The 24155-nt window shown below is 34.6% G+C and overlaps 1 protein-coding gene across 1 annotated transcript; it reads left to right on the top strand.

The window, feature by feature from the left end:
- The first annotated feature begins 1178 nt into the window (after window positions 1-1178).
- Window positions 1179-4803, top strand: LOC140880969 (amine oxidase [copper-containing] gamma 2-like). The gene is made up of 5 exons (XM_073285891.1): window positions 1179-1904; window positions 2195-2865; window positions 3081-3194; window positions 3786-4333; window positions 4434-4803. The coding sequence occupies exons 1-5, from the start codon at window positions 1265-1267 to the stop codon at window positions 4642-4644; spliced, it is 2184 nt and encodes a 727-aa protein (XP_073141992.1). The 5' UTR covers window positions 1179-1264; the 3' UTR covers window positions 4645-4803.
- The last annotated feature ends 19352 nt before the right edge of the window (window positions 4804-24155 follow it).

Below are 24155 nucleotides of genomic sequence, written 5' to 3'. Positions count from 1 at the left end.
ATAGTTTTATTTTTTTTTCATTTTACCTATCATTAAAAAAAACCGCAAACCGACCGCAACCGCTTAAAACCGCCGAAAATCGCGAAAACGATTTTACATATAAAACCGCAACAAAAAAAATAAAATATAACCGAACCGCAATTGACAATTCGGTTTGAATTTTTTATAAAAAACCGTCAAACCGCACCGTGATCACCCCTAACAAGTACAACAATAAGAAAATATAAAATATAAAAATAAAGTGTTGCCTTGATTTTTTCATAATAAGGTATGAAAAAGCAAATTAGTCGAACCATTATTTAGAAACTGAAATGGAATTACTGGTAATGTTTCTGCGTGTAGCCTTATTAAGTTATTTATCCTCCAAAGACCGAAGTGGGAAAATGGTTACATGATTTTTTCAAAGTCCTGGGTCTCAGCAGCATAGCCATATATTTTAAGTTATAGTTATATAATATAGGCTTGAAACATGGAAGTAGTAGTAGGAGTATTGTATATCTATTAAAGTAATCAAATTAGTCTAGTTAAGAGATTGATATATTATTATTATTATTATTATTATTATTATTATTATTATTATTATTATTATTATTATTATAATATTTATGACTTAGCGGCCTAGGGCCATTCCTTTTCTTTCTTTTCTCTTTAATGTTATATAATTATATGATAGAGATCAAATTATAATTTCACTCTATATTTTTTCTGCTTCTCAACATAAGAATTTTCGTTATTATGTTTGAAAATTTTAAAATAAATCATGTAGTTATTGTTAAACTTAAAGAAATGTAGTTTTGTAATTGTAAAAACTCGAAAGCCGCATTGAATCTCTCCATTAATCATTTATTAAAAATGCATTTCCAAATTATTGATAAGTGGATTGGATTTTATATTCATATGGAATTCTGAATTTGATAATATGGACAAGGGGACAAGTGAATCATCGCTAAGTGATAACTAATTAATCATGTTCGATGAAATATACAGGGTTGACATACCGTACTAAAATATCGAATTTTTTTTGATATTTATACGATATCAACATATCTATACGATATCAACATGGATTTTTTTCGTACCAAAATTTTGAAAATAATTATTTGGATATCGATATCTCCACGTATATATAATGGGAAAATTATTAGTTGTTGCGTCTTATTGTCTCCATGTATATTATAGCTTCCTCAATCCTATCGAAACGCAAACTGTGACCTTAATCCATCATCAATCGTAGTACTGGGAAGAGAAGTGAAGTTTGAAAGTTATGGAACTCAAAAATCTCCTCCGCTACATATTCTGTCTCTTTGGAGCTGTGCTATTCTTACTCTTCCTTCTATCCAACTTCCCATCTCCGCCGTCCAACCGGGCTGAGCTGCTCCACTGCGCCACCAACGCTCGTTGGTGCGCCTCCAAAAACCGTTTCCAATCAAATAAACCCGACAACTTGCGGAAGCACACTAATCCCAAGCGCAGCCACTCCGCCGACGTGCCCCACCACCCACTGGACCCCCTCACGCTTTCAGAGCTGAATAGAGTTCAAAAAATCATTCAAAGTCTCGATCTTTTCAAGAACTCAGTGTATGCGCTACACTCTGTAGTTCTTCAAGAGCCGAAAAAGGAAGCCGTGATCGCATGGGGGAAGGGTGAGCCTCTACCGCCGAGGGTCGCCTCCGTCGTTGCACGTGCTGGCGGAAAGACCCACGCGCTGACGGTGGAGCTGGTTTCCGGTGCCGTGACCCGCCAAGAGATGGGCCGGGTATATGGGTACCCGACCATGACCGTGGAAGATATGAACTCGGTGATTTGGGCCCCACTGACGAGTGCTGAATTTAATCGGACGGTGTTGGAGCGCGGGGTGGATCTGGTGGACCTTGCTTGCTTGCCTATCTCTACTGGGTGGTTTGGTAAGAAACTGTGGCCCCATTTTAGTATATTCTTAACTATGTACTTTAGTTTGAAGGGATTTAAATTTGCCTTCGTTTTCTTAGGCTATATATAGATCCAAATTATGCACTCATTGGGAATATTTTAGATTTCCCATGAGGAGAAAGATGCTGCTGTTAAGTTCATGTTTGAACCAGAATGTTGGACATAAAGAAATCATAATTTGGACTGAGCTTAAATATTATTTGCTGTTTCATCATTATGAAATTGTGTACTTGAGAGCTTTTCTGTTTTGTGCATTGTTCTTTAGGTAAGAGTGAGGAGAACAGAAGATTAATTAAAGTACAATGCTACTCCATGAAAGACACTGCTAACTTTTACATGAGGCCAATTGAAGGCCTTACTGTTCTTGTTGATCTGGACACAAAAGAGATCGTGCAGATCGTCGATAAAGGGAAAAACATACCGATACCAAATGCAGCAAACACAGACTATCGTTTTTCTGCGCAGAATTCGTATCAAAGGCTAGTGAACCCAATCTCCATGGAGCAGCCAAAAGGTCCTAGTTTTACTGTAGAAGACGACCATTTGGTTAAGTGGGCAAACTGGGAATTTCACCTCAAGCCTGATCCTCGAGCTGGGGTGATTGTTTCCCGGGCCATGGTTCTAGACCCGACTACTGGAGTCAGGAGGCAAGTGATGTACAAAGGTTTCACATCAGAGCTATTTGTTCCATATATGGATCCTACGGATGCATGGTATTTCAAGACATATATGGATGCAGGGGAATACGGGTTCGGGTTGCAGGCAATGCCACTCGACCCCCTGAATGACTGTCCCCGGAATGCATATTATATGGATGGTGTATTTGCAGCAGCCGATGGAACACCATATATCCGGTCTAATATGGTCTGTGTGTTTGAGAGCTATGCAGGTGAAATCGGGTGGAGGCATTCTGAGAGTCCAATTACTGGAATGGAGGTATGAGACTATGGTTTAATTGTGTGTTTTTATTTTAAAATTTTCCTGTTTGTTATTATTTGTTTAAATAAATCAAAGTGGAAGTAAGATCATCATGGTTTCATTACCTACCCTATTTTTTTAACCAAGAAAAGAAATGAGAAACTCCAAAACTTGTTTGATCATCATCATTAAATATTTACGATGTTTTTGTTACTTGATGAAACGAATGGCAGATTCGAGAGGTGAGGCCGAAAGTGACGCTGGTGGTCAGGATGGCTGCATCTGTGGCCAACTACGATTACATCGTTGATTGGGAGTTCCAAACTGATGGACTAATAAGAGCTAAGGTAGGTTATATTATATACATATGCTACTCTTTTTCTGAATTTGGCTTCATTATTAATCTTTATCGAGTTGAAAATGCTTTGTGGACGGTTGTACTATTGAATGAAATTATGACTTTAGCCCCATTGGGGAATATAATTTTAGCTGAGTGGTCAATTGTTATGCTCTCCTGAGTTAAGGTCGTACACAAAGAACAGAGGTGAGTTGAATCAAACCATGCACATAACTTTGTATTGATTGATATTTTTGAAGCTGTGACTGTGATTTAGTGTTGATCGATGGTTTTAAAGCTGCGACTCATCACAGAAATGTGATTTCTATGTTAACTTACGTCATGTACAACATCTAACAAATTCAAAGCCAAAGATATTGGACTAAAAAGTGTTGCCGGCTTTGTATTACTCTATCTTCCGTGACTGCTTTTGTGAAGTGTTGTGCTTATCTATCAAACCTCCATTAGCTATATAAAGTATAAACAATTGTCCAGGAAAATGATGTCCAATTAAAGAGGTTTCCTCTTTAAAGGGAAATGTCTTCTAGTTTTGTTTCTAATTGATCATATAAAGAATTGATGGTGTCTGCTATTTTTGTAGGTTGGCCTCAGTGGAATACTGATGGTGAAAGGCACTCCTTACTCAAATATGAACCAACTTAACCCACAAGAAAACTTGTATGGAACCCTTTTGTCCGAAAATGTCATTGGCGTAATCCACGACCACTTCATCACATTCTACCTAGACATGGACATTGATGGCTCGGATAACTCTTTCGTGAATGTCAGTATCCAAAGGGAATACACCTCGCCAGGAGAATCACCCCGATTGAGCTATTTGAAAACTGTAAGGAATGTGGCAAAGACCGAAAAGGATGCACAACTTAAGCTTAATCTTTATAACCCTTCGGAATTCCATGTCATTAATCCTACCAAGAAAACAAGGGTGGGGAACCCGGTCGGCTACAAGTTGGTCCCTGGTGGTACGGCTGCTAATTTGCTTGATTTAAACGATCTGCCTCAAAAGAGAGGAGCATTCACCAACAACCAAATATGGGTTACTCCTTATAATGAGACCGAACAATGGGCTGGCGGGTCATTTGTGTATCAGAGTCACGGGGAGGACACGCTTCAAGTATGGTCTAACAGGTAATATGTTGGAAATTATTGCATCAACATTTGTTAAAAGGTTTATAGTCCTTGCTCTGGTTCCTTTTAGTTTCTAACCGCTTAAATGTTCTTGTTGCAGAAACCGAGCCATTGAGAACCGAGATATTGTTGTGTGGTACACATTGGGGTTTCATCACATTCCATGTCAAGAAGACTTCCCAATCATGCCGACTGTATCGTCAAGTTTTGATCTGAAGCCGGTGAATTTTTTTGAGAGCAATCCCATTCTCAAGATTCCTCCAACAGTGGAGAATGATCTTCCAATCTGCAAAGCTGATGCTTCAGCTTAACAACTTCTATGATGGGTTTTTCTTGACATGTTGTACATATGTAAAAGCGGGGGGAATTCTAGACCGAACTTGAATCTTGTGTACAAGTGAACGCGCAGAATCTGAACTAAATTGGTCTGAATCTAAATTCATATTTTAATTTGTCATAATAAAATGTACTTACTAGGGCTGATCAAAATTTTTCAATAATCGCCTGAATCGATCGCATATCACCACAACACATCGCTTTTTTCATTTTATTTTTTTATAAATAACCGCAGTTTTTTTAAAAAATATGAAACCGCACGGCCTCCACGGTGCGGTTTTTTTTTTTACTATTATTATTTTTTACAGAAAACCATCCGCACCGCACCGTCTTGCTTATATAGTTGCTTTAAATAATGTTATTAATGACACCTAATATATAATTTATTCTTTATTTTTAATTGCACTCCGTCACTTTCTCTCGCAAAATTTTTTCAATATTTTCTCTACTTTCTTTCTTATCACAATAAATATTCTTCGAAATTATTTTATAATCATGACTAAAAATGAAACATAAAGGATCTTATTTATCTATTTTAATATTATTTTGATGCTTTATTTTTTATGTTTTATATTTTATCTAATTACGCTTTGTATTATTTGTGGTTATATTATCTTTAAATATGTTATTTATTATTATTTTTTACATTATTCTTTTAAATAATTTGAGAACTAATTTTCATTTTACTTATCATTAAAAATCCACAAACCGACCGCAATTGCTTAAAACCGCAAAACCAAGTTTATATGCAAAACCGCAATTAAAAAAATAAAGTATAACCGAATCGTAAAGGGAAATTCGGTTTAATTTTTTTTAAAAAAACCGCAAAACCGCACCGTGATCACCCCTAGTACTTACCTAGGAGTGACAATGAAACAGTTCTACATTAAATGGGCCAGGTGAACCTTGGTGGGCTGTGAATGAAAAAACCCAAAGTCATTAGTCTAAAGCCCAACATTGTACACATGAGAGATCCTGGTAAAGCACATTTCAAGTGGGAATAAGATGGATAAAAACATATCTGTAATCGCAAGAACAACAGAAGAACCAGGTGAAGTTCAATAAGAAGTTCAGTTATGCATTCCATGCTGCATACATAATCATCAGTCCACAACATGCAATGCTAAAGGAAAAAAAATGAAATGTCAAATTAAATATAAAGAAAATATGAGGCTTTAGAATCCCACTTCATTACATATATACTCTCCAATCCCCATATTTCCCACATGCAAAATATCAACCATTTCCCGAGTTTACTGGGTATTTAGTTTTCACAATAACTAAAAACGTGTAATCCTTATACTTTTTTTTTTTAAAAATAAAAAAAAGTTTGCTACGGTTTTTCCGTCGCAAATGTGGATTTGCGACGTTTTCCAACGGTTTTCGAAAGCATCGTATGATGGTTCATCAAGAATACATTGCTACGGTTTTTCAAAAAACAGTAGCATTTTGCGATGGTTTTGCAACGGTTTTACCGTAGCAAAACATTACTACGGTTTTTAAAAAATCATAACAAATTTGCTACGATTTTTATAAACCGTAGCTATTTTTGAATATATTTTTTATAAAAAATTTGTGCCTTTGCTTCGATGTGCGCCCGTGTCCTCGCCGGCCTTCTTCTTCTTCTTCTTCTTCTTCTTCTTCTTCTCATACACATCGTGTATAGGTGTGGGATCGGGTCGGGACCCGTCCCGTAACCTTCTTACCTGATTCTCGTTCCGTTAATAATTGAGATTTTTTTCCCTCCCGATCCCGTATCCGAAAAGTGTCGGGACCCCAATGTTCGAGATCCCGTCGGCTAGAGAGAGAGAATTCCCGAAATAAAAAATTAAAAAAAATTCTATGAAATGTTTTTTTTATAAAAAAATTATGAAGAAACTCAAATAATTTCTTAATACATTACAAATAAAGTAAATTTTTTTTTGTATATAACCATTAAAAACTAAAACAACTTTTTAGTACATTACAAATAAACTAATACAACTACTTGATTAATACAATAAAAAAATATAATTATTTGAAATAATAAAAAACAAAATTAAAATTTATAACTCAACATTAATATTAAAACAAATATATATAAATATATTATTTGGAAAATAATTATAAAATATTAATATTAAAACATATAATTATAAAAAATATTTCTATTTTTTAATTAAAAAATATTATTAATATATTCGGGTCGGATCAGATCGGGAATCCTGTCGGTAGGTTTATTGATCCCGATCCTGTTCCCGAAATTGATCGGGTCGGGATACTCGAGTCGGGATAAATTTGAGACGGGATCGGGTTGGATCGGGAAAGGTCGGGAATTTTGTCAATTTTGCCAGCCCTAATCATGTACACACGCACACATACGGAAATACAAACTACTACACATGCACACACACTAATACACACAAATACACATGCACACGCATTGAAATACACACAAATAAACACGCACACACACTGATACACACGAATACACACGCACACACACTGAAATACACACAAATACACACACACAATGATACACACAAATACACATGCACACACTGAAATACACACAAAATCCCCAAATTTTAAACCCTAAAATCGAAATTATACATAATCTTCGAAATAGAAGTCCAAGAAAACGAAATCACCTTCCTCCCACAACAGGCGGCGTTTGGCGACGGCGGCGGGAGAAAATGGTTCGACGGATTCAATCTCAAAAAATTGAAAAATGCAAGAAAGTCTACGTTGTGGGGTTTCCGAATCTATGATTAGATTTATAGAAAATTGCGACGGTTTTAATAAAACCTTTGTAATTATTAACGCGTTTTCAATTATTACTAACTGCTATGCGTATCCATTTTTTGCGATCTTTTCTAAAAAACCATCGCAAATGTGACGATTAATTTTAAATTGTTGCATATTTTTGCTACGGTTTTCTTCGTTTTTTTTTGTAGCAATTAACGAGTTTGAAGGTCCAACCCAGGTTAAACTCTTTGGGTTTTGGGGCGAGATGGATCTGCATCCGTGTCCAATTATTTCTTGGTGTCTTGTTGTCATATATCCCTTTGTGTTTCCCACCTTGGAAAGAAATGCTAATTAAGTAGAGGGTTGTGTTATATGTACACAAAGGGTTAACCCAATGTATAACCTTTAGAAGTATTAAAATGGGCTAGGTCTTTCGAGTTGACCCGCCCCGTCATATAAAATAGGTGTGTTGAGTTGGACAATTTTACAACTCGCCTAAAGGAGGACCGCCCCACCCCGCCTAATGGTGGGTTGTGGTAAGTTACGGATTGGCCCGCCAAAACCCGACAAATTACACGTAAACCCGCTGGGTTGGTCCTCTTCACCACCTAAAATAGCTGAGTTGGGTTGGTGTTTTACCAACCCACCTAATAGGTGGGTCGGCCCACCCCGCCCCGCCTAATGCTGGGTTGAGATGGGTTTTGGGTTGGCCCGGCCCAGTGACCCGTTTTGACACATCTGATAACTTTCCATGTACATATAATATTTTCTTTTAACTGATAAATGTAAATACAACACAAGTGTTCTCAATCCCTTTGGGTTTTTATTAAATATAATTTAAAAAAACATTTTAATTGCACAAATAATGCATGGTGAGGCACCAATCAAAAATGCTTTAAAACGCTAACTTGAAGAGCGGACGCTGCATTATTTTAATGGCAGCGTCCGTTCTTCAAAGAAGCGGACGCTGCCACAATGGCAGCGTCCGCTTCCGTCAGCAGCGGACGCTGCAATTTGCAGCGTCCGCTGCTGACAGTAGCGGACGCTGCCAGCCTATGTGGCAGCGTCCCATATGCATACAATGCATGCCCTAGTATATTTTATTATTATAATATCAGCGTCCGCTAAAGCCAATTGCGGCCGTTGATTATTCACCATCCGCTTTCCTCTCCTGCGGACGTGATTTTTAAAGACACACGAATAATTAAATTATCGAGCACGCATAAAATCCCCACAATAATATACAACCTCCCACAATAATATACAACCTTTCGACAAACACTGAACTCACTTTTCTTTTTACTATTGAACATCATGCTTCTGACAAGATTCCCACACAACTTTTGACCACATTAAATAGCGTGTTTAAGCCTTACAAAATTTGAAATTCAATCCTTCAATTATTCTATATAACTAGAAACAATTTGTTGAATCTCAGTGTCTCTCACTCTCTTTTACTTGAATAAGTTCTTCACAATTTCTGAAAAATATTGTTTTCGTTCTTCTTTCCTCCTTCCTCCTTCTGTCTTTGTAATATTTTTTCCTGAAATTTCATCTTCGGAATGGATAACATTGATGTGCTTCTATATTTTGGTGGGCATGTTAGTGTTGAGAATGGGTCGGTTGAATATAGTATCCCGTATATTAGACCGATTCGAGTATTGAGATCAATTTCTTTGTTCGAGTTGGTTGAATATGTGCATAGAATATTGGTCATTGATCCGACGTATTTTAATCTGAAGCTGTCGACGAAATACTCATTTATGGAGAAATCAATATGGCATGAAATTCCAGTCGACCTTGTTGATGCTGACGCTCTGGAGTTTGTAATGCAATGCCCAAATATAAATATATTGCATTTGTACGTTGAAGCAAATCAAATTGATCAGGATGAAGAATCATATATTCCACATGTTACAGAAGGATTGAGCAATATGCAGTTTGACCGTGAAGGCGGTCCGTGGGATCAACATATCACTGGTCCTTTTGAACATATTCCTCCATGCTGGACAAATATGGGTCTGAGTTGGGATCAAAACGTCGGTGCAACAAATTTGTATTCAAACAACCAGAATTTTGCTCAACACGATGATGTTCCTAGAATTGATGATGGAGATGTTCCTAGAAGTGCTAGTGATACTGAACCAGAGATGTCATATGGGGAGTCTGGAGAAGATGACAACGACGCTGATCATTTGAATGATGATGAACGTGTGAACCCACATGAAAATATCGATGAAGGGACGTCATCTCGTCCACCACCTCGCCAAACATTACAGAGGCAAGTCGTACCATTTATCTCCACTGATTCTGAGATGCCCTCATTTTTCAATAAATACTTTGGAGAAGAGACTCCGGATTCCATCGGTGTACCTGTCGGGGCACAAGCAAGTTATTACAATCCGGAAAGAGGAGAACTTGGTGTACACATGTTATTTAAAGATAAGAATGATCTCATTGCTTCTGTGAAAGATTATTCAGTCAGAATTTCCAGGCGTGAGTATCGTGTAGTCGATAGCACACGCATTCTGTGGAAGGTACAGTGTAGAAATGATTCTTCTACCGCCCGATGTCGTTGGTGTCTTCGAGCTTCTTTCAAAGAGAAAACCGGCTACTGGAAAATAACAAGATATGGCGGTCCTCACACGTGTATATCTACCAACGTGGGCATAGATCATCATAACCTGAATAGCGATATGGTCGCACAGACGTTGTTGGGTATTGTACGTTGTGATCCTTCGTACGAGATTAAATATATCATGGAGAGCGTGAAGGATAAATACGGATACCAAATCTCGTATACGAAGGCGTGGCGAAGTCTAAAACGCGCTGTGGAAATTGTTTATGGGACTTGGGAGAGTTCTGTGCAACTGCTTCCGAAATATACTCGTGCTCTGTGCAAATATAATCCCGGAACAGTTGTTGAGTGGAAGCATCTTAGATCGAACAACGAATCAATAAAAACATTGAACTATGTTTTTTGGGCATTCAGGCCTTCTATAGATGGATTTCGCCACTGTTGGAAAATCATCAGCGTTGACGGCACACATTTGTATACAAAATATAAGCACAAAATGCTGATCGCAGTCACTCTGGATGCGAACAATCAGGTGTTGCCGCTGGCATTTGCAATCGTAGATGAAGAGACGTCGGATTCCTGGAAATGGTTTTTGGAAAATGTTGGTCAGTATGTTGTTTGTGGTGAAAGTGGAATATGCCTAATTTCTGATAGGCATAAGGGTATTGTTCGAGCAGCTGAGGATCTCCACTATTTTAAACCTCCGCATGGTGTGCATCGTTTTTGTTTGAGACATGTGTGCTCAAATTTTAATGCGAGATTCAAAGATGTGCATTTGAAAGATTTATGTTGGGAGGCGGGCAAACAACATCAAGTCTGTAAGTTCGACGCAACAATGGAGGCCATCAGGAATAAAAATATTTTAGCACACAGGTACTTGGCTGGAATCTCAAAGGAGAAATGGAGTATGGCTCATGATGGAGGTTGGCGTCGTGGGGTGATGACGACAAACATGTCTGAATGTTTGAACAGTGTGTTAAAGGGAGCTCGTAGACTCCCTATATCTGCGATAGTGCACTTGACTCTTTTAAGATGCGTACAATACTTCATTGAACGTGTGGCAAAGGGTCAACGCATGGTTCAGGAAAATCAGCTGTGATCGGACTATGCATGTCGCAAATATGAAGAATGGGCAAGAAAATCAAGCGAACATCGTGTTGTTAAATATGATGTACGGACTCAAACTGCTTCAGTTGCGACCGGGGGCAGACCAAGTCGCGGCCAACATATACAAGTGGTGAGGTTATCAACGAGTGATTGTTCATGTGGTAAATGGACAATTTTTGGAATCCCATGTTCTCACGCTATTTGCACTGCGAAATACCATTCGTTAGATCCGACAACCCTAGTTCAGTCATGGTACAACATATCGAACTACCTCGCGGCGTATGAAGGTAGATTTGAACCTCTTGCCGATGAACGCTATTGGGATCCTCCTACCTTTGAGCTGCATCACAACCCGGTTAGACGTGAAAGAAGAAGAGCTGGTAGGGATACAACTACTCGAGTGAGGAATGAGATGGACAGACCGATGGTCAGGGAGAGACAACGACGGGCACAATAATTGGTAAACATTATATTTAATTTATCGCTCACATTATTATGATATGTGTATTTTGAAATTTTGAAATTAATTTTCATATATTTTTTTTCCAGGAACATCAGATATGAAGATTGTTGTATCGCGTGATATTAATATTATAATAATATTTTTCGTTCGTGTTTTCATAATAAATGTGTACCTTGTTTTGTTTGTACAGTTTTCATGTATGAGTTTAAATAATAAATATTAAATTTATTACTACTAAATTATATGTTAAAGAAAGGATATAAATCTTAAAGTGTAGATAAATGAGTTTAAATAAAATAATAGTTGTATGCATTTTATTGTATTTGTCTATTTATTTTTTTTAAATAAACAATATATTATAAAAATGATATATAATTTCAAATAATAAATATTAAATTTATTACTACTAAATTATATGTTATTAAAAGATATAAATCTTAAAGTGTAGATAAATGAGTTTAAATAAAATAATAGATGTATGCATTTTATTGTATTTGTATATTTGTTTTTTTTTTAAATAAACAATATATTATAAAAATGATATATAATTTCAAATAATAAGTATTAAATTTATTACCAATAAATTATATGTTATTAAACAATATAAATCTTAAAGTGTAGATAAATCAATTAACAAATATATCACGATAGGTGGTTACAATTACAATTACGTAAATGACCATCTGTTCCACAACCACGTGGCCTACGTCTACGCGAACCTCTACGCGGTACAAAACCTTGAGGATTATTTTGGACCACATCGTCATTGTCCTCACTGAAATGGCGTCCGATAATCCTCGTCATCATATGCATCAGATGGCCCCGTGTTATCAAAAACACCAGATGGCCCTGCATTTTCAAAACCACCAGAAGGCCCTGCACCGTCTTGCCAACCAGATGACCCTGGAACATATACTAAAGGTGACTGATAGGGATCAATAGGAGGCGTACCGAAATGTTGTGGAATATCATGTGGTACAGGAGCAAACAAATTCTGGGGATATGGTCGAAAACCAATCCCGCTGACTGTGGGAGAAATAGTGCGAACAGTTATGCGCTCATACCATCGAAAGTAGTCATCATCTGTCTGCCTAGATCTTCCATGCAATTGACCTTGGACAACAAAATTCAACCTTCTGTTCCAAATATTAATTGCATTTTCATGATATTCCCTCCAGTCTGTGTTGCGATGACCTGATCTGTTGATGTTGTGGAGGTCATCGTTGTCAACTGCAGGTCTTGGAATAGGTTGACGCATTTCAAATTGCCTTAACACTCGATTCCGACGATGCATCTCCACAATTTCAAAGCAAATCAAAGGACAAACGCATCGCCAAATATTATTGTCTATGAATCCATTATTATTCTGACATCTGGATCGTTTCTGTCGTACACTATCCAGTTAAACTACAAAATAAAAAATAAAAAAAATTACTTAAAATTTTCTATAAACAAGTTCATTGTTGCAGTGTTTATATATTTTTCATAGTATACCTCATCATGATTCATACGATCAAATGAGTCTCTTATAATTCGAAGAGAGTGTGTCGGTGCATGAGTATAACTAAAAAAATTGTTCCACCTACAATAAAAAAATGATTAAAGATCGAGTAAATTAATCAGAGTTCATGTTATGACAATAATTTTTTTACCGAGCACCGTAGGGAGAAAATGGCATAATATCATCAGCAGGATTCGGGGCCACAAAATGAGATAAGCCAGTTCGATCAGGATTAACACATTTAATCCTGCTCCATGCCCATACCTGTCATGAGTATAAAATATAATTAAATAAATATTAATTTAATCTCATTTAATCATTAAAAATTATACCTGCAAAATATATAGAGGTCCGGCTATTTTAGATTTTCCTATACGCGTTGCATTGCACAACTCACGATATAGGAACGCTAAAACTGCACCTCCCCAGCTGTAAGATTTTATTCGATCAATGTTCCGGAGCAGTTGTAAAAAAATCAATCTAGCCGATCCTCCTTGATAATCTGGTAGCATTATTCCTCCGATAATCATCAATGCTACACACCGACTATATTTCACAACATCAACCTCGGAACTATTATCATCAATGTATGTGGAGGTGCAGTGTTCGTATAAAGAGGTCATCGACAAGTGACCGCCTTTGAAATGTGTCGCTAATGGCGTATATCCCAATAAATTTAAACATATGTGTTGCCATTCTCCCACTTTATGCGACGCATCTATACCAGATATAACCTCACCATGAATTGGTAAACCCCAAATAACTGAAATATCCTGCAACGTGATAGTCGCCTCACCACATCTAAAATGAAATGTGTGGGTTTCACGTCGCCATCGTTCAACCAGAGCAGTGATCAAATGATAATCATAAACACGATATCCACACTGCAAAACACCGAAAAATCCCATATGATGTAAAAATGCTTTAACACGGCTATGTAACCCATTTTCCGTATATAATTTCCAAATCAAGTTGTCCGATCGTTTCGCTCGAATAATTTCATCAATATTTTCCGAACAAACTACTGATGATATATGTGATGCCTGCAAATACAACACGCTCGAATCTTGTACTGTTGCCATTCTGAAAAAAAATGACAATCATTAATCAATAAGTTAACTAATTATAACAATCAATTATACTTATAATAAATAAACTAAAAAATAATACACATCACGATCGAATAATAATCTTCATGCTATTTGGAAATAAAATATTAAATATGAATTACATTAATTATTTTATTTGTTTCAAATAAAAATAAAAACAATAAAAATAAAATTAATAATAATAATAATAACAAAAAATTACTAAAAATTATTTCAATCATCTTTGTAATACTATATTTTATAAAATAAATACGTTATTAATAATAACAAATTTGTCCTTAAACTAACTTTTCTTATATTTTAAATTTTTTATTTACTTAAAAAATTACTCAAAATGCAATAGTTTTGTGTATTCATACAACTAAAATTAAATATTTTAAAAAACTATCATATTTTTTTTATCATATATAAATAAAATAAAGAATATCAAAAAAATATATGTTTAATTAATCTAAAAATGTGATATTATAAATATTTTATATCACATTTTAATAAGAACACAAAATATTAAATATTTTATATATAAAATCTTGTTTGACATTCCAAACTTATACTTTTACATGTATTATGAAAATTATTATGTTTATATCATTAATATTTTTATTTTACATATAATCAAAAAATAAAAATTTAACAATTCAAGTGCACATATATATTAATATTTGTTTTATATCAAATTTTACAAAATATTATAAAACTTTATATTTATGTACACTGAAATTTTGATAAATCTGTTTAAATCAAATTAAATATTAATTATATTATATAAATTTTTGTATAGTTTGATTTGGTTATATCATGATTATCTCGATTATTAATTTTAAAAACATATATTATCTTATGTCAATTCATTAAATATTCGAAAATTTGACAAATAAATAAATTAAAGTATTATGAAGATATTTTTTATTCTTATTCTTATTTTTATTTTTGTATAAAATATTTCAATTGTATTTGTTTATTGAAAATATTCACTTAAATTTATTATTTAGAATTCAAATTTATTATCACTTTAATTATTTTCTCTTATTGGTTCTCAAATAAAGTGATTACACAATATTATATACATTATTTAATTTATACTTTTAACTAATATTACAAATTCAAGACATATATGTAAAAAATAAAAATAAATATGATATCTACCTTTTTAATATAATATATTATTATTAAAAATATATTATTTCTTTGATAAACAAAGTATTAATTAAGTGGTATAAACTAATGTAATTAAGATGCGTAGAAATTTTTACTACATCAATATTTAACAATTCATTTAAATTTTAAATATTAATTCTATTGTATTAAAAAAATTAAAATTCTTAAAACTCATTCAATATTATGAATTAGTTGTAGGCGAGTTACTAATATAAATGTTTTTCTATTTTGAACATTTTATATTAAAACTTTCTATAAATGGTTAATATTTTAGGTAACTTAATTTAGGAATTAATACTATTGACCAACTTAGTAAAAATAAGGGATATCAAATAAAGATTACAATTACAGAGCGTGAATGATTAATCAAAATATTATATAATATAAAAATATAATATAGTAACATAACCAACAAACTATAGTCAATATTTAACTTAAAAAACATGAATAATAATAGTATTATTTAAAATATACACAAAACTTAATATTGTTATAATAATATTAAAACGTACCTCTATGTTATTTCACGTTTAATATCAAATTTACCTGCAAAAACAATATGAACAAAAATTCATATGAATAATAACATAATTTTTTATAGAATTTATTTTGCATGCAAAATTTAAAAAGAATTAAAACGATAACATTATAAAGTTACCTGATTCAGAAAACAACGCGGAAAATATTTCAAAAAGCTTCGGTGGTTGCTCAAAAAAAAAATATTTGCTTCGGTCCTTCTTCTATAAAATAAAAAAAAGAAAGCATTTAAGGAAAGAAAGGGAAGGATAGCTTCGGTCTCCTGCAAAATAAAAATGAGAAAGCATCTGATGATCTCAAATTCGCAGCATACATATTTAATAGCACAATCACAATAATTTTGCATCACGGGCCAAAACGCCCGTGATGCAAAATTACAAAGCAGACGCTTTTCACAACGGACCCTGCAATTTTAATGCAGGGTCCGCTATTGGCAGGAGCCTTTTGCAGTATTACTGCAAAAGGCCCCACCATACATTATTTGTGCAATTAAAATGTTTTTTTAAATTACATTTAATAAAAACCCCAATCCCTTTGCATGCATTTGAGTGTTTTACATATTCAAATTTCTTTAAATTTATATAAATACTTTGTAAAAAAAATGGAAATCAAATTTGAAAACTAAAATTTTAAATTTTCTTGATTTAAGTTAATTTTTTTTTTTAAAAAAACTATTTTATATAAATTTAAATTTTATTTTTGAAAAACTAGGGGAGAATTAACAAAATTATGAAAACTCATGTGAGACAGTCTCATGATTCAATTTCGTGATATTGATCTCTTATATAGGTCACATATAAAGAAATTACTTTTTATGGTAAATATAAACATATTCGATCGGGCTCACGAATAAAGATCCGTAAGACCGTCTTAGAAAATATATATGACAATAAAATTTTTCTTTGTTAATTAAATATAAATCATGAAAACACGAACAACAACAAAATAAAAATTATCAATTCAAGATGATGACACATTTATTTTGTGAAATACTAAAAACAAGGGATTTGGAAATTGGCGATTCTTGGAAGCATGCACCTGGCTCTTCTTTACTTTTGTTCATCGTCAGCCCGCGGATTTTTGAAACCACAACTTGAGCATTGCTCCACTAAAAGTTTAGTTGACACGCCCCAAAATCGGGATTGGTCGACATCGATGTTGTTTTCAAATAACATTAAAAAACCACAAGATTCATAGTACAGAATTTAACAAAAAAACTAGAATATTATTTCATGACAAAATTTGTTCTTACATCTCATAAAAAAAATCAAAAGCTAGATATATCAGCGGAAGCTGAAATTTATCATCATAGGGACAAAGAAACTCAAATAACAGCAGAAATTCTAAATTTCTCTTTTTTCATTAGTCCAATATTAGCTATAGGGGTGGCAAAATTTTTTGAAATCCCGACCCATCCCGAATCTCATCCCATTCCCGTCCCGAAAAAATCCCAAACCATTTTTCCGACCCGAACTTTTGGGATTTTTTCCATCCCGATTAATATCGGGAGAGAGATCGAGAATAAAACCTTATCCCTACGGGATTCCTAACCCGTCCCAAAATAATATAATAATATATTTTATTAATAACTTTGTTAATGTAATAAGCTAAATATTCTTAAGTTTCATCTCATATAACACTTAATTGTGGACTTAATTCGCATAATTTTTATTGTTGGAACGATCAAATTGTAAAATAACGAAATGAAATTTTATTTTTGTGTATTTTTTAAAATAAATTAATAATTTAATTAATTCGTATTTATAATTATCTAATTAGAACAAATATGTAGAACAAGACTCAAGAGATTAATTTGACAATCTATTTAACTAAATTTATTTAGTAATTGTATCCGAACATTTTATTATAATTATCCGATACATTTTTTTCTTAACAAAACCTTGAAATATTATCCAAAATATTTTAATATTATATGTTTTAAGTTGAATATTTATTTTTATTTATGAATATAAGTTTCTATATAGTATATTTAATAAAATAATCACATTTTTTTATTTGTTTGAACAAAATTTTGAATATGAAAAAAAAATTCGGGTTTTTCTCTCCCTACCCGACGGGATCCCGAATGTTCGAGATCCCGAATAGTCGGTTTCCGAAATGTTTCGGGTACGGGATCGGGAGAAAAAAAAGTTTCCCAATTCTTTTCGGAACGGGAGTTGGGTAGTGGATTTAAGGGACGGGTCCCGACCCTATTCCACCCCTAATTAGCTATGCTCTTCATCTCCAAGTTCTTCTTCATTTTATCTGTGAAGGGAAGTAAGCGGTGAGTGTTGAGGGAAACACTCAGCAAGTAGGGATCGATCGTGCATAACAAACACCAAAGATATATTTACATATATATGTATACAGAATCACGATTTCCAAAAGACATAAAGCACGTTGAATCTAATACGAACAAAAAAGCAAAAAATATAGCACTAAAAATCATTTCGTTTTCCATGGTTTACTGATCAGTTTCCTATATGTTACTCTTCTAATGTGCGAGGCCAAATGAATAGTTATTATATCCCACCGCATCATGGTCAAATCAAATCAAATATCAAAATTCTCTTAGTCACTTCTAACTCGAATCATCACAGTACATTTCAAATAATTCAAACATGCTTTCGAATATTACATCAACCGTCGAAGGAATGAGCAGGTTCAAAGAAGCATGGAAACGAGTATTAAAACATGCAGATCGAGTTTTCGAAAACAGACAAGAACTACAATGTTTTAAAACATATATATGCATAAGCCCACTTACCGAATTATGCTAAAAAATTGGGAGAATTTCACTGTTAAAGTGCTAATTGAATTTCTTCACATTTTTTGTCAGAGCAAGAGAGAATAAAATATTGGAATAGAAATGTGGAGAGAAAGGTGGTGGCCGATGAACATGGAGAAAATGGATGTTATTGCTTCTTCCTTTTTTCTTTTTTTTTTTAATGAATATTATGCATTAAAATGAGAATGTGACTACATAGAGAGTGTAGTATATTCATACTAAAATTTTTAAGCAACTCAAAGGGTCACATTAATTGTAAGAAATTGAATATGGTTTAGTGGGCAGTAAATTTGAGAGAGAAAAAACGTGAGTTTGTGGGAGAGGCTAGGAATATTATTGGTCATGATAATTTATTATTAGTTGTAATTAGGCTTTAAAGATTGATTTAAATACTAATCAATAATTTTTATCACATGAGAAATAAATTATCTATATTGATAATTTGGACACAAAGATAGATTATATATATATATATATATATATATATATATATATATATATATATATATATTCTTTTTCCAAGAGATCATAAATATTTTATTTTAATTTAGAAGGTGGTGCATTTTATAAATTTAAAGTTTTCACTTTTGTTTTAGTGCAAGGATAATATCTTATAAAACACTACCAATTAGATAAGAGAATTTAATATGATGGTTGAAATGAATTTATAAAATCGGTTATAACTTTTAAATCTTACTATCTTATTAAAGTAGAGACCATCTAATTAACAAACTTTCAATTAATTGGTGAAGCTTGATTTGAAATTACCATTATCTCCTAACTTAATTTTCAATAAAACCAAAATTATTGGGCAAAATAGTCATTTTATACAGTTTTCTCTTTTATAGCCATTAAAAGCTCACTTTGTGCCCTTTGATATTATTTTATTTACAAAAATGACACTTACTTTATAAGATATATATATTTTTTGTGAATATTTGTTTAGAAAAACGTTATATTTTTATTATTTTTTAATTTTACAATTTATTATTTATTTTTTTCATTAAAAAAACGAAATGTACGAGCACGCAACGCGTACAGCGAAATACTAGTATTAATAATTGCCATACTAATATGAAAATTAAGATAAATAATCGATTTGAAATTTAAAATAGTGTACTAACTCAAAAATAGTTTGTTGTCTTTGAAGGTACAATTTATTATAAAAATCTTTAGTATATTTACACGAAGTGAAATGAAATTTAGCCAAAAATCAAATTAGAAACTTTAATTTTGTTTCACTAAGAGATAGAAGAAATTTAGAAATCTATTATATCGTAAATTTGGCCACGAGTATCACATTTAGAAACTTTAATTTTGTTTCACTAAGAGATAGAAGAAATTTATAAATCTATTATATCGTAAATTTGGTCACAAATATCACACTAGTAACCTCTTATCAGTACAAGAACCTAGAGAATATGGTTAGAAACACTCAAAATATACACCAACACTCAAAACATACCTCCAAGCACACACCAAGTATGAGAAACACATTACCTATTTATAAGATACGATCGAAAGCTCTGATTAGGGGTGATCATTTTTTTTCAAAAACCGTCCGAACCGACCGCTCCGCACCGCCCGCACCGCCGCATCTCATTTTTTAAAATAACCGCGGTTTACAAAAAAAAGGGAACCGCACGTGTTGAATCCGACATTTTGGTGATAACAAACAACAACTCATTGTATAGGAATGTGCTACCAATCTTTTGTACTTCAGGAATCTACTACAACTCCTACCGCAACCGTCTAAACCCTTCAAGTTATCTACCGGAAGCTTGTCAACCGCCTTTGTCTCTCGACCGGTTGCAGTCACAAGCCTATCGACTGGTTATTCAAACCAGCAGAGGATAAATCTCTCTACCGAAAGAAAGTCAACTGTTTATCAAGATATCTCAAGACAAATACTTGAGACAAGACGTTCTTTGCAAGATCTTTTATCAAAAGCAGAACCGGCGTATCAGAAGATCTGTTGACTCTTGCATCGAGACAACAGGTTGCACTAAAATGGCAAAAACGCAGAATGGCTACAGATAAAGCATTCGACCGTTTATACCAGTTTTGGACCCTGGAAGTTGTCTGCATTTAAAGAAGAGTACGATTTTCATGCAGAATCATCAATGCATTTATGAAGCATTAAATGTGCATTCAATGCAGCATCAGAACGTTCAAAATAAAGACGTTGATGATTGACCTATATAAAGGGAAGATTGCTCAAGAAGTAGAACAGAAGACAAGCAACACGAAAAATCTCAATCAACTCAATCACTTGAATACTATCAGAAGTCCTCATCTGATATACTGAAGCAATACTTGAGCACACTTACAAGATCATTCACTTGCTGCTCAAATAAACCCTCGCCTACAGTTTACATATCTGATCTTCAAGGATCATCCTAGGGTTTCCAAGCCTCTCGACCGCTCTGCAGTTTGAGAAGCTCAACCGGACTGTATTCATTATTGAAGAGACTTGAAGCTACTCTGAAAGCTTCCACCAGTCTGATAAGAACTGAGAATCTTATCTGTGTAAATCTAGGAGTTTCGGATTAGGCATTGGATAAGTCCTAAGTCTGAAGTGGGTGTATTGCAAGACGTTGTAATAACCAAAGTCTTCTAGTGAATTCCTTCCTAAGTGGAAGAAGGGGAGACGTAGAAGGATTAAGCCTTCGAACTTCCATAAATCGTGCCTTAGTCTTTACTGCATATTTATCTTATATATTGCTCATACATCGTGTTATAACTTGCCTTTGCATCACTAAAACCTCTGAACTATTTCCGCACTATTTAAGTTGTTCAAACCGTTTTAGAAGTTGAGAAAACAGATTAAGTGAACTAAACTTCACTTGATCATTTTGAAAAGAAAGAAAATAAGTTTCAGAGTGTATTCACCCCCCCTCTACCCTCTGAACCGATCCCAACAAGTGGTATCAAAGCGGGTTCCTTTCTCAACTGCTGATCTAAAGTTTTAAAATCATGAATTCTTTCAACAAAATTCCTATGTTTTCTAAAGAAGATTATGATGACTGGAAAATTCGCATGCAGGCACATCTTGCAGCACAGGACAATGACATGCTATATGTCATAACAGACGGTCCTATCAAAATCATGAAGGTCAACCCAGCTCTAACCGATAGTGCAGGACAAATGATTGAGAAACCAAGAGCTGAGTGGACTACTGAGGACAAAAAGAAGGCCAATCTTGACAATGTGGCCCGGGACATCCTATACAAAACTCTGGACAAGAACATGTTCAGCAAAATCAAGTCATGCTCCACAGCAAAGGAGATTTGGGAGAAGCTCACTCAGCTGTGTGAAGGAAATGACCAAACCAAGGAAAACAAGCTCACTATGGCCATTCAAAAATATGACAATGCCAAAATGAAGCCAGGGGAAACCATGGCTGAATTTGATGAACGGTTCAGTAGTATCATTTGTGATCTTATTGCTTTAGGAAAAACTTATACTAACCGCGAAATTGCTGTGAAGGTTATGAGAGCTTTGCCCAAAGAATGGGAGATCAAGACAGTGGCCATGAGGGAGTCAAAAGACTTAAGCAAGGTTGAACTGCATGATCTCTTTGCAGATCTCAAAGCCTACGAGTTCGAGCTCAACATGAGGACAGAAGATGAACCATCTACCTCTCAACCAACCAAGGCCTTAACCTCAACGGTGATGCGTCCACCGGTCGAGGAAGCTCCAAAGAGATCAACTGAGCAAATCAGCAACGAAGCCATGACACTCTTTGTCAAGAAATTTGATAGATTTATGCGTAAAAACAACTCTAAATTTAAAAATTATCATAAATCGGACCATACAGACGATGGTCCTACTTGTTTTAACTGTGGCAAGCCAGGCCACTTCATTGCAGATTGCACCAAGCCTAAGAGCAATGATCAGAAGCAAGTTTTCGAAAGAAGAAAGGGCAAGGAGGACAAGAGGATGTTTAGAAAAGGAAGAAACCAAAGGGTTCTAGTAGCAGACGAAAGCAAAAGCAAGTGGGCTGAGTCTGACTCTGACAACCCCAATACCGGAAGCTCTTCAGATGACAGCGATGATGAAAAGGTTGAATGCCTTATGGCTGACATCGAAGAAGAAGCTGAGGAGGTATTTGACTTTGGTTCACCTGAATTTACTCACAGTGATCTAGTTACTGCTTTACACGAAATGGCTAATGAATACAAAACATTATCCAAGGAATTCGAGGAGGTAAAGGCAGAAAGAGCTGACCTAAAAGATAAGTCAAGCGAGTCAAGCTGCATGCAGCGAAAAGAGCTTGATGGTCTTAAGGTCAAGCTAAGTCTGCTGGCTACTGAGAATGACACCTTGAAAAGAGTGTTCCAAGCAACCTTGACTGAGAACAAAAAACTACTTGAAACAATTAAGGCTTGGAATAAATCTTCTGTAACCATTGACAAGATTCAAGAAATCCAAAGACCGGCACATGACAAAACCGGTCTAGGGTTTGGAACAAATGAACAGTCTATGGAATCTTGTATTCAGTCAAGCCTGGACAAAGGCAATCTTAACAAAATAAGATTTGTCAGGTCCAGCACGATATATGAACATGATGAGTGCAGCTTTGACAAAAATCAGAAAGTATCTAACGAACGAAACTCTAAGCATAGAGGGCTGGGATATGTGGATCCCCAGATCTCTAATCAAAGAGAAACTTGGATTAAACCAAAACCTAATGAAAGAAGAAAGGGAAACCAATCTAATTTCAAAAGGCCATGGAATGAGTCTAACTACTCTAAGAGAAGATGGTCAAAGGAGAAGCCTTACCAGTACTTTAATTGCAGGCCAGTTCAAAAGAGGTACAGACTAACTGATAAAGATAAAAAAGGCAAGCAGCACATAGCAACCTCACAAGCACACACATTTACTGCTTATCGACCGCACAGATTTTTGGACACACACACGGGCAAACCTGTAAGGGTGTTCCAGGTGTGGGTCCCGAAAGGGCTAATCCGACCTGGACCCTACTAGATATGGGTACCAAAAGTTCCTCACTTTTTGCAGGTACTAAAAGTCCAAACGGGCGAGAAGACCACTTCTATCAAGGACACTACCTGGTACTTAGATAGTGGTTGCTCACGGCACATGACAGGGAATCCAGAACTTCTGACAGAAGTCGTGCTGTGCAAAGGACCAAAGATCAGCTTTGGAGACAACTCCAAAGGTAAAACCGTGGGTAAGGGTAAGATTATCCATGGTAACATCATTATTAAAGATGTGTTGCTTGTTGACAAACTGTGCTATAATTTGATAAGTATTAGTCAACTATGTGACAACGATCATTCGGTCGAGTTTCACAAACACACTTGCATTATCAAAAATGACAAAAGTGAGACTCTTATGACCGGTGTAAGAGACCTAAACACCTACAAGGTAAACTGGTCTTGCTCACATACTTCTTCACCTACTTGTCTTACTGCTCATCATGATAAACATTGGTTGTGGCATAAACGGTTAAATCATCTAAATTTTAAGTCCATCTCTAACTTGAGGAAGCATG

Source organism: Henckelia pumila, chromosome 1 (assembly GCF_033568475.1).
Source record: "Henckelia pumila isolate YLH828 chromosome 1, ASM3356847v2, whole genome shotgun sequence".
NCBI lineage: Eukaryota > Viridiplantae > Streptophyta > Magnoliopsida > Lamiales > Gesneriaceae > Henckelia > Henckelia pumila.
This window is presented reverse-complemented; position numbering and strand designations above follow the sequence as displayed.

What these genes read in the sequence shown, in the direction of transcription:
- LOC140880969 (XM_073285891.1), top strand. Translation starts at nt 1,265, where the DNA reads ATGGAACTCAAAAATCTCCTCCGCTACATATTCTGTCTCTTTGGAGCT. An exon ending in TATCTCTACTGGGTGGTTTG is followed by an intron (nt 1,905 to 2,194) that starts GTAAGAAACTGT and finishes ATTGTTCTTTAG; the next exon opens with GTAAGAGTGAGGAGAACAGA. An exon ending in CTTCAAGTATGGTCTAACAG is followed by an intron (nt 4,334 to 4,433) that starts GTAATATGTTGG and finishes TTCTTGTTGCAG; the next exon opens with AAACCGAGCCATTGAGAACC.